This window comes from Thunnus albacares, chromosome 9 (assembly GCF_914725855.1).
Source record: "Thunnus albacares chromosome 9, fThuAlb1.1, whole genome shotgun sequence".
In the NCBI taxonomy this organism is placed as follows: Eukaryota; Metazoa; Chordata; class Actinopteri; order Scombriformes; family Scombridae; genus Thunnus; species Thunnus albacares.
The window spans coordinates 21926653-21938593 of record NC_058114.1 but is presented as its reverse complement, the minus strand read 5'-3'; the positions used below and the strand labels follow the sequence as shown (position 1 = coordinate 21938593).

General features: G+C 38.6%; 1 protein-coding gene across 1 annotated transcript; it reads left to right on the top strand.

Annotated features, from left to right (window-relative positions):
• The first annotated feature begins 1478 nt into the window (after nt 1–1478).
• acot11b (acyl-CoA thioesterase 11b) lies at nt 1479–11941 on the top strand. The gene is made up of 16 exons (XM_044361564.1): nt 1479–1696; nt 3212–3410; nt 4134–4203; nt 4602–4662; nt 4755–4856; nt 4943–5078; nt 5169–5322; nt 5588–5707; nt 5875–6013; nt 6152–6207; nt 6927–6993; nt 7096–7179; nt 7556–7689; nt 8498–8629; nt 8835–8961; nt 9116–11941. The coding sequence occupies exons 2-16, from the start codon at nt 3221–3223 to the stop codon at nt 9314–9316; spliced, it is 1773 nt and encodes a 590-aa protein (XP_044217499.1). The 5' UTR covers nt 1479–1696; nt 3212–3220; the 3' UTR covers nt 9317–11941.

Sequence of the window (11941 nt, the reverse complement as noted above, 5' to 3'; positions counted from 1 at the left end):
TAATAACTTAATGAAGAAATTGACAGTTCCCCTGTCATTATTTCTTTGACTTGACTCTTACCTATGTAGTGTAAATGCACTACCCTGGTAATTAACCGAAATGTGATATTTTTTCTTTTGCCAATATATTTTTTTCAATATAACAAATGTATATGAGATTTCCAAAAATTAAACAAAATACATAAGATGTATATCATCTCCAAAGCCCTGGAAATGTTTTTTTTTTTTTTTTTTTTTTTAACCAAGTGGAAAGTTTTATATTGCTCACAGTTGTAATTCTTTAACATTATGTTGTTGATGCCAGTTGTTTTTTTGACTCCTCTGATAAGCTTTTACTGCCATTTGGAGGCTCCATATAAAAAAGCCCCCACATTTCTAAATTCCAGGAGTTCGTAAGTGCAGTATTTATATCAGCAACGATAGGAAAAACGAGTTTTGCCACGTCAGAGCCAGATAATGCCTGTCATGAATGACCTGGGATTAAAATAAGCTTTAAAATGAGCGAGGTAAAAGTCTTAGCAAGTCTTAGCAAGTTGAGGTGTTTTTTTAAGAGTGTTTAACTTAGTTCAACTGAATATTCTTTTGGTTCAAAGGTTTAATTAACTTTTCACAAGTCACTTGTGAGAAGATTAAACATTTGCCAAAATGCTGAAGCCAGATAAATATATATATATATATATATACAGTATACATGGAACACCTTTATCAAAACACACAGTTTAATTAAATTAATTTAGTAGCTATGAGACAAAATATTTAAGGAAGAGAATAACATGTTTCTTACTCAAATATTGTTTCTAATTGATTGTCTTGAATGGCGGCTGCAAGCCAAATATGGTTCCACCTTAAAAATGTAGGAGTAGCTGTAACCACTACAGGGAGAAAATCTGAGAAAATTGACATAATTGTAGATACAGAAAGGAGATTTCTGGGTGTTGTGGGAGTTTCTCGAGAAGATGTGCAGCAGCTGTTGAGAAAAGCTTTTAGTTTCTTCTCAAACACCTGAAAAATAGAAAAGTTATGGCAGAGTGGGAAATGGGTGGGAAAAGGGGTTATTATTATTTTATTTAGTCAGTGGAGATTTTAATTTAAATCCAGTAGATGGCGGCAATGCAACATTTTGGATGCCAACCGCCAAAAAAAAACAATAAGAAGAAGAAGAACCACCACAGTCGTTATTTTTTTCCATGAATGTTTTTTCCCCACCTGCATTCTGCGAAGACCCGCCCTACTCTGCCTCTGATTGGCTAATACTCGTTACCTCCGTTGGTTAGATTGGTTAGATTTAGGTATGGGGAGTGAGAGCCAATCAGAGGCAGAGTAGGGCGGGTCTTCGCAGAATGCAGGTTTGGGGAAAAAATAACGCCCACCACGGGGGATGGTCTCTCTCTTTCTCTCTCTCTCTCTCTCTCTCTCTCTCTCTCTCTCTCTCTCTCTCTCTCACTCACTCACACACACACACACAAACAAACACACACACACACACACACACACACACACACACACACACACACACACTTTTTAAGACTGCGGTGTGTGTGTGTGTTTTTGAGGAATGGGTGAAATGAAAAGAGCCACGGTCCGGGTCGCAGACTGCTCATTTATAGCTGGTTTTATGGTTTGTAGCCGACATTCATCCGCACTCGAAGGACTTTAAGTCGTCTTCAACTTGAGCAGTAACTCTTAAACTGCATGGGTAAGCATTTTTATGTTTTTTTTTTTTTAGTGAGTATTTACTGGTGACGACTTACAGTGTTTTACAGCATAAATAACTAGCTAAAATCAGCTGTAGTCCACTTGATATTTTGTTTCTCTATTGCAAGTTGCCACAGAAGTTCATGCTGGATGTTTTGGTCTGCCTCTTTTCTCGTGAAGTCAATGTTAAGGTCACTACAGCTGTCAGCGATAACAGGAAAGACAGGTGACCACTACATGGACACCCCATTGGAGCAAAAGTTACGGGCAAACACTTCCCAACAAACTGTTTCCAATAATACCATTCAGTGGCATACGGCTTGAAATAGTTTGTGAGTCAGTTTGACTGCAACTTCTCTAAAAAGACAAATTCCAGCCCGCATTTTTGAAAAGCATATTGTTTATACTTGCATTCATAGCTGAGGAGCAGTGTCATCAAATGATGTTAGATTTAAAGAGGCATTTCAGGTTTATCCTAATCCGGGTGGTGGGGAAATGTTGAGCAATTTCTCAGTAGACAAGCGTCTTACGTTGGAGCACTGGACCAAACTGAGTGTTTTTGATTAAGTTGTGAACAAAAACTAAATATGTCAATATTAAAAAAAGTTGATGTTGACTAACAAAAAATGAATTGTTTATGTCAGATGAAAGTGAGTCACTGAGTGACTGTCAAACAGCTCTGACCTTCAGTAACCTCTTTTGTTTTGTTAGTTACTCCATCACAACTAATGTAGTTTTAATTTTATATTGCAAAAAAATGCCTTACTGAATGCCCAGTCAGTGATTTCTTAGGTCATATATTTGACATGGGGATGGACCTTGACAGCAAAATTACAATTAACATTGTAATTTTCACATAGTCTTGATATTGAGGTATCCTGACATGTATTATATATGCAAACTGTAATAAAAAGCACATATTGGAGTATTAAATTCACAAGTCAGTCAATTATATTGTGTAGTGCATGAAAGGAACTTATTGAGCCAACACTTATTGGCTCAAGAAAAAATTAAGGAGCTTGAGTTAAGTTTTTTTTTTTTTTGGATTATGATGTGTTTTAAGAAACCAAAATCAAGAATTTACTTCTGCTTCTATTGACCATCATAATTAAAACTGGAGGTCTGGGGCTTGTTCAAAGAAGCATCTTTACTGAGTTATTATCAGTATTGCTGAATTAAACCTGGAATGAGTGTTTTTACATCAGGTTATATCAATGAATCAGTAAACCTGCCTCTTTAAAAATGCTTGTGAGTTTAAAATATTACTCATGTACACACACTTGACAACATCAGAAAACTAATAACTTATATTTAGCCATATTAAAACACTTGTTGTGATGCAGGTTTCAGTCAGCTTTTGAATTTTGCTGATGTGGCAACCATTTTGTTTACATTTGGATCACACACTGTACTTGTAATTATATTTTTTCTTCAGTACCTGAGACAAAAACACAAAGTGGAAAGTGTTGAACTGGTTCTACTGTAACGCACTGTCATGTGTTTCCTGTCTGAGTAGTTGTGCATTATGACATCTGAGGGGAAAGATGCTGACACCATGCAGGACCAACTTTTCATTCTTGAGACTGGGGAAGTGTATAGAAACCCCACTGAAGTGAAGATGAGTCAGATAGTGCTGCCATGTCACGCCAACCACTGTGGGGAGCTGAGTGTTGGACAGCTGTTGAAGTGGATGGACTCCACAGCCTGTCTGTCTGGTAAGCAAGGATCAGAAGACCTCAACAACTCACAACAATGGCTGATAAAACCATATACAAAAGCGTAATTATTATTTTTAAACTCCCAGTAGTTTCAAGGCATATATAAACTCTTAAAATGCACCTAAGAATTTAATGTTATTGTGCTTTTATATATATGTCAAGTTATTACAGTTGTTTGCCTGTTTTAGTTTTTGACCTGACCTTGATTTGTTCTGGTCTATAAGATAATCATGAAAGAATGTCTGTTTTTGATTAATCCAGCAAACAAGCAAAACACCTGAGAATAAAAGTTATTTATCAAACACAAAAATCATGAAAAAATCCAATAATTTCATAAAGCAGTCCTGTCTATTTATTTGCAATATTGCGTAATACATCCAGAGATATTAAAGGGGTTTCTTCCACCGTATAAACCACACAGAAAAATCTCACAATATATATATTGTCTCATATCATAACAACAACATATCATCACATCGGCCAACCATATTTCACAGCATATATGGCCCATAACCACAGGGAAGATTTTTTAACATATTTACCTTTTATACATTGCATTCCCTTTGTTAAGCAAGTAAAACAGGACTTAAGTCTTTTAATGTGATTACTTTCTTATTCCCATATAGATGCACATATTTACAGGTTAGCTTTCTCTTTCCCCTGCTTGCAGATGCTTTGTGCTGCACTACCTATATGTTTGTGTAATCTCTCCTCTCCCAGCTGAGAGACATGCAGGTTGTTCCTGTATCACAGCCTCTGTGGACGACATCCATTTTGAGCACACTATAGGGTAAGGTATTAACCTTAATGCTGCTCTGCCAAGGTGTATCTGCACCTTAGTCGCAGACAATCATATTGCATGCATTGCTTATAAGTGAGAAAAAAGGTCAAATGCTACTAAAAAGGGCTGTTTTTCTGTTAAATAACACTGATAATGATACTATCATAAGAAATTCAAAACCAACCGGACTTAATTCATATAAATCATATTAAAAATATCTATTAATTGAAATAAATGCATTATTTAAACAAATAAATTGACAAGAAAAAGGTGGACATTGATGACCAAACTTGCCTTGATGTAACTGAACATTTTATCTCACAGTAGTGAGGTTCAGATTGTGTTGATGGTATAATCACAGCTCCATGTTGATAGTAAAGAGAGGTGTGTGTATCTGTCTACTCCAGGGTGGGAAAGGTTGTCAACATAATAGCAAAGGTCAACAGAGCCTTCACATCCAGTATGGAGGTGGGTGGACATTGTTTTTTAATTACAGTACAGTGAACATTCATAATATTTTAGAAAAAATGAAATTAATGTGCTGATTCTTTACACTTCAGGTAGGCATATTGGTGACTTGTGAAGACCTCTACACTGCCAGGCAGTGGAAGGTTTGCCATGCCTTCGCCACCTTTGTTGCCAGACGAACTGAAGCTGGGAAGGTAAGAGTGATGAAGCAAGACATCGACACAGAGGCATTTTTCTAAAGCTTGTTTAACATCTCCAGGGCCTGCGTATGTGCACACAGGTACAGCTGAAGCAGGTGATTCCTCACACACAAACGGAGCAGATGGAGTACAGCCTGGCAGCAGAGCGAAGGAGGATGAGGCTCATCCACGCTGAGATCATTACAGACCTACTGAGCAGCAGCACGGCTCAACTGGGTACACATAAGGTTTCATAACACTGGGCCAGACGTCTACGCCACTGAAAATCTGATAGATTAAAGCTCTTTGTTTTTGCACTCTAACTAGGAGAATGTCAGGAATATGAGGATGCCGTGCCAGCTGAGCGCACGCGAGTGGAAAGTGTGGAGCTGGTGCTACCACCCCATGCCAACCACCAAGTCAGCACCTTTGGGGGGCAAATCATGGCCTGGATGGAGAATGTGGCTACGATTGCAGCAAGGTGTGTATCTACTGTTGTTTTCATAGTTAATTTTCAATAAGAGTTAATCTAGCTTCAAAGGAATAGTTCAACGTTATTTGGTATCAATCTTCTCATCTAATGCTCAACAACGAAGTGAATAAGTGTATTTCTGAAAAATAGCAAACTGTTCCTTGAATTCCTAGTTTGGAGGCTTTTTGTGACGAGGCCAAGGTCCAAAACAGAAACACTCAAGACAAACTACAATCGCCTTCTTCTTTTTTTTTTCTCTTTTATCTCAATCTAGTCGCTTATGTAACGCTCATCCAACCTTGAGGACCATAGACATGTTTCATTTTCGTGGCCCGTCTCACATTGGCGACCGACTGGTACTGAAAGCGATTGTTAACAACGCCTTCAAGCACAGGTGAGTCTCCGCAGTGAAAGCATCACAAGGGAGAATAATTCTCAGCTCATCTAATTAATGTTTTCAACCTATCTCTATAACTCTATAAGCCATTTACATGTGTATTTATACTGTACTTATTTGTGTGTATCTTTTTGTGAACCCATGTGTCTGCATACATGCTCTAGTATGGAGGTGGGTGTGTGTGCGGAGGCCTACCAGGGTAGAGAACCTCTGCGTCATATAAATAGTGCCTTTATGACCTTTGAGGTGCTGGACAGTGATAGGAAACCATGCACGCTGCCACGGATACGACCTGAGCCCGTGGTGAGTTTTCCAGGTGTCCTGTTGCTGCCTTAGAGAGGTCATAATGTGCAGCAAAGAAAGAAAAAAATCAGTACAAAGTTTATGTAAATAATATCCTTGTGTGAGGACCTCACTATTATGTTTTCTGATGTTTCACAGGATGGAAAAAGACGTTATAAAGAAGCAATTGCAAGAAAGAAGATTCGGCTTGATAGGTTAGTATCTCCTGGTTCATTTCCAGGTTTCATGGTTTGTAGACTGACTGAGGGCAAACATTGGTTTATTGCAGGAACATACTGATTATAGTTTTCAGTGTAAAGATTGGCCTGTAAACAAAAAAGATTTCTATTTCCCAAAGTACCAGTTATACTATCATCTGCTCTTTTTTAAAAATGTTTCTTTATTACAATCAGGAAAAGTATGTTTTGAGCCCATATTGGCTCAAAGAAACTGTCTCAGGTGTGTTAGTATAGCAGTAGTATAGGATCAAAATACTATAGTACCTATAGTATATCACTAAACAACATTGCATACATAAGGTATCAATACATTGACATAATGTATACATAAACAAATATAGGAAAATCGCAACTGTAGATAATGATGCAGTATAAAGCTCTGGAGGTAAAACTGAAACAGCGTTATCATTTAATAGTTTGTCCAGTGTGCTACAGAATCCACTGGTTACAATACTCTGCAGCAGCACATGACATGGCAGGGCAGCATATCACAGCTGAGCACACTTTGGTGCAGAGTCTGTCAAGCATAATACGCTCATTGTTCAGTTGTAAAGTACCCTGCCTCCAGTATAATCTTTTTTCGACTATTTGATAACTAAACATGTGGGATCATGCCTAGAATGAAAGTGTTCACATCGGTCAGGTTCTTGGTCTTTCTCTTGAATGTAAATCATTGCTGCCCTACATGTTTACAGGAAATACATTATCACTTGCAAGCAAACTGAGGTGCCTCTGTCTGTACCCTGGGATCCAAGTAACCAGGTATTGCAATTATTTCAGGCAAACAGATGCAGGCATCCTTTTGTAAGATATTGCCACCATATTCAAGCTTCAGAGTTCAGACAGCCTTTTGTCCTTTTTCAGATGTACCTGAGCTACAATAATGTGTCAGCACTGAAACTGATGAATACCAGAAACAACTGGGTATTAACCTCTGAGAAAAATAAGGTCAGTACAGCGTACATTATTGTCCAGGATATAGCTTGTTAAACAGTTACAGCTGTTGTGATTCCACTGTGCTTTCTGATCTGTATTATTATGGACAAACTGAAAACGCTCAGTCATGGTGACTGCTTAAAGTAGGCCCACATGGCTTCAATTAAATTGAGGAATACTGCAAGTTTTCAAAGTTTTAGAGGATAAGACCTAAAAAAAAATAGTTGTTCTCAATAGAAGTCCATGTATTTACAATCACTCATTAACCCAACAATTACTGTAGCAGTTTTGAAATCAAACTTGATGTGTACACATAACACATCTGGATTGAATCCTGTTCATAGACGATAAGCCCACCTCCTCTTTGTCGATGTGCTCCATTCCTTAGGTCAGACTGTACACACTGGAGGAAAACCAGGTGCTGTGCTTCAAGGTGGAGATGCATGTCAGCGTCCCAGCAGAGCAGACGTTCCACCTGCTGTCGGACCTGAGGAGGAGAAAGGAGTGGGACCAGCATTATGAGTCAGTAACATCTTTGACATTCAGCAGTTAATATAGATTTTTCTGATCACACGACAAGATAAAAACCAACAATAAGTAATTCTGTCGCTCAGTAGCTCCAAGAGTCCCAAAGCCTGTTTGTTTTCTACTGAACAGGTCACAAATATACAGTTACATTTAAAAAAAAAGACTCAGTAATTTCCTATAAAAGCTGAGTACTGTAGTTTTTAGAAATTATTACTCAAACAGGAGTAAATGGAGTGTTTCTTGGGACTATTTTCAGCGGTGGATTATTATACTTTTGGTGTTATAGCAAGTATCGGCCGCAGGACGGTATGTGGGATTGACTCAAAATGTCCAGGTTCATGGTCATAAAGTCACCCAGTCAGTGCAACATCGTGGCTCATTTATGTTATTAGTATTTTTTTTGAAGAACAATGGAGCTCTGTGGCACAGAGGAATAAGCTAGATCAGGCTTTGGCTACATAGGCAGTTACTTGTTTGTAAGACCGATTCATTGTTGGTTTTTGGTCTTTTCATAAGATTTCTTTTCACCTGGGATTCCTCAGTCTTAATATACTATTACAGCAACCAACAAGAGGAACACAAAGGAAAAGTTATAGTGTTATTTCTTCTGTTTTCCTCTAATGGTGCATTTCATGACAAAGGAACTATTGGCACGTATCGAAAGCTCTCACTGTGATGCTGCAGTGATTACATTAACTGGACATTGCAAACAAAACTTTATTCAGTGACTTATTTACTTACTTGTTTAAAGTGATAGTGACAACAGTGTGAGATAAAGCGGATTTAATCTTGTCAACTGCAGGGACTGTGAGGTGATCACCCAGGCGGATGATGATGACACCCTTTATCGTGTAACCACACCCTCTGTCAGTAAAGGGGGCAAAGGCAAGGACTTCATCCTGCTGGCATCTAGGAGGAAGCCATGTGATTCGAGGTGTGATAACATACCACATAATAATAGACATATGGAGATGACCTTGCTCACCTCTGCACTGCACACCATTTTGATAATACCCCATCATTTCCTGATTTCCTATTCCACCTCATAATATCTGTTATGCAACAGGGTTATTGCATTACTGCCTGCCGCTTGCTGTTTCATAAAGTCTCATGATACTATCCTTTTTTGTCCCTCTCAGGGACCCATATCTGATCGCTCTGCGTTCTGTCACTTTGCCCACTCACCCTCCCACTGAGGACTACACGAGGGGAGAGGTGCTCTGTGCCGGCTTCACAATCTGGGAAGAGTCCAGTACTGTCACCAAGGTTGGCCAAATGAGAGAGGGCATGCATTCTTCCTACAGTTACAGTTAGCACATGACTTCATCACTCGCATAACTCACAACAGTTCACAAGTGCAGAACAAAATGACAAGACGCAATGTTCTACTGCACCACAATTGACCTGTGTTTTGTTTCAGATCACCTACTACAACCAGGCCACACCGGGCGTCCTTCCCTACATCTCCACAGACATCGCTGGACTCTCCTCTAGCTTTTACAGTGCTTTTTCCGCCTGTAGCCACTTCCTGGAGACCAACAAGGACAGCCTTGCTGCTCTGCCGCCCTCTGCACTGCAACACAACAGTGATACCATGCTCTCTCTCCAAAAGGAGCAATAGTATCCTCTCTCTGTCTTTATCCCATTTCACCTCTGTTGTGGAAGTGCTGTGTGCTCTTACAGAAGCCGCAGTTGAATGTAACTGTCTTTGCAATGGATTTGTAGGGTTTTTTTAAACCTCAGTTCATACTGTGTGACTTTATCCGTTCTGAAAATGAGAGACATACTCTCTAAAAAGGCTGAAGAAATACGGTGTATACTTTTTAAGAACGTGCTGCTTGTTCTCAGCCAGATTAATAGGTATGAAGCAAGAGTGCAAAATGTTTCTCTTGGATTTTAAGCCTCTTAGGTTTTATTAGAGCCAATATAGTATGGTTAAATTTCTTTCTGTGCAATACTAATTTATACATAAATCACATTTTGGTACATCATTTTAAATATTTAACGATCTGTTACCTTGAGACAACCATGTTTTTAATGGTATGACCAGTATTAAGAGAAAATAACATGAGGATGAAACTAGTCTAAACTGAGATGTTTCAATCAGCCTTTTTTAATAGTTTATTGTTTTCTACCTCCTGTCAGAGTCAAGTTTTTAAACTATTTAAGTTTTAAAATATAAGTCAAGATGTACATTTAGTGTATGATGCTGCTGCTTTAGACAACAATGTATAGTTTTAGAGAAATGAACTTGCACTGATTGTAATATGTGGACCTTAAGTGGCCAAGTATCTGTCTTGATTTAACTGAAACATTAAGCACAACAGACCTGTGGATTTTGCTCATTTGAGCTGTTGTTTTGGTTGTCACCTCCCTTCCCCCTGCATTCCTACCATTCCTGAACCAATTTTTATGTACAAAAAAACCAAAACAAACACAGCTTGCAATTGTATCCCACTGTAACTTGTGATGTTAGTGTTGTAATAGGTGCAAGCCAGCTGAGGAGTTTAATAGAGTCTGAGTGAAACAGTCAGGCTTAATCCTCTTCTGGGAGCCTCTGACTGGGGCTTATAGGAGAAGGTAGCTCTGCTTGCTTTCCAGGTATTGTGTTTGTTCCATGATCATCCTGTTATGCTCACAACGTTTCCTGGTTTTAGAGCAACAGCATAAGCGAATGCAGCTGCATTTAAAAAAAAAAATTGAAAAAAAGTATGTAATCCCCTCCTAATTTCTCCTTGGCTTCATGAATTTTAGGTGAAACACTGGCAGACACAAGCCACTCAGTAATCCTGCAGAATAAATCTGTCCAAAGAAAACATAGATGAGAGTCTTGTGTGGTTTGGCCTGCAGCTTGTCGCTCGCTGCCAGTTCACACTGCTCTGCAAGTCACTGAACAGTGTCTGATGTGTGCTATTCTTGTTAAAGGGCCCGGTCAGTGAGGCAAGCTGCCCCCCCCCACCATGGTCGTCATCAGTGCCCACTCTCAAGCCATCCTCCTCCCACTGCTCTTATTTTAGAAATGTAAAATGCTTTTGCCTGGCATCCTGCAACAGCCTGTCTCCACTGGCTCTTACCACGTGCTTCCTCTCCCTGCGGTTCTTGATTCTCTGCCTCTGTAGATAAGTTTACCAACTCTATTTACTTTTTACTCATGATCTGCCTGCAACTTGTCGGCAGTCATCTGGGAGGCAGACTTGTTGACGGGAACCTGAGCAACCAGCTGTATGAGGTTCATCTCAGCATTAGTGGATGGATGATGTGGTTGAAAGTGGCAGAAATCTAAAAAAGAAACTGTTATTTGTGTTCACCCAAAACACTGTAATCCTCAAAATCTTAGTAAATATAAAAAAATTTAATAAAATACCTGAAGCAGTAGGTACTGAATGTTGAATAATGGATAAAGAATTATCTGTTTCATCAGTTGTGATTTTCACTTTGGGCTTTTGTGTCAACTTAAAATGTCTCGAATGGTGAAAGAAAGTTCAAGCATTCAGTTGACAGTAATGGCAGAGAGATAACAGAGAAAAATGTTTGCAATTGAGAAGCTGTAACCAGTGTTATTTTTACTTGGTAAATAATACACAATTATTCAATCATCAAATGTGCCATGGATTAATTTTGATTTGTCAGTCTGGACAGATGAAAAATGTATTTAGTCAGAGAGCCAAAAAAATACTTGAAAATATAGGATGAATTAATTTCTTTGATATCATGTGACTTTTTCTATTTAGATAACCAAAGAACATAGGTCCATGGATTATCACAGATACTTAAATCTTGCTTCAATGACTTTGTACTAATCATGTTTCTTGTTTCTGTCTGACTTAATGCATGAGACAATGACTCAACTTTATAGAAGTGACATTATTGATGCTGCATTGGTTGCTTCTCATGTAGTACCATTGAGATGTAAAAGGGTCTGTGGCAGACAACCAATCCCTGGACATTTCTACATATCGTTGTCATGGAGATTCAGGAACTGTAGCATCTGCTGTTCCTAAAACACAGCTCCAGGAGTGTGGATTATGTGAAAGATAATGAAATTTACTACAATGTGCAATTTTATGTCATGCAAAAAAACAAAAACAAAAAAAACAAACAAACATGAAGTCTAGCCTTTCTAGCATCTGTTGCCATAGTGACATGGGAACAATAGCAGGTTGTGTCTCCTTAAAACAATATTCAGCTATCTCTGATCAACCAGTTAGGCAGTGTTTAAAAAAATAAAATGTTTTTTTTTGACTCA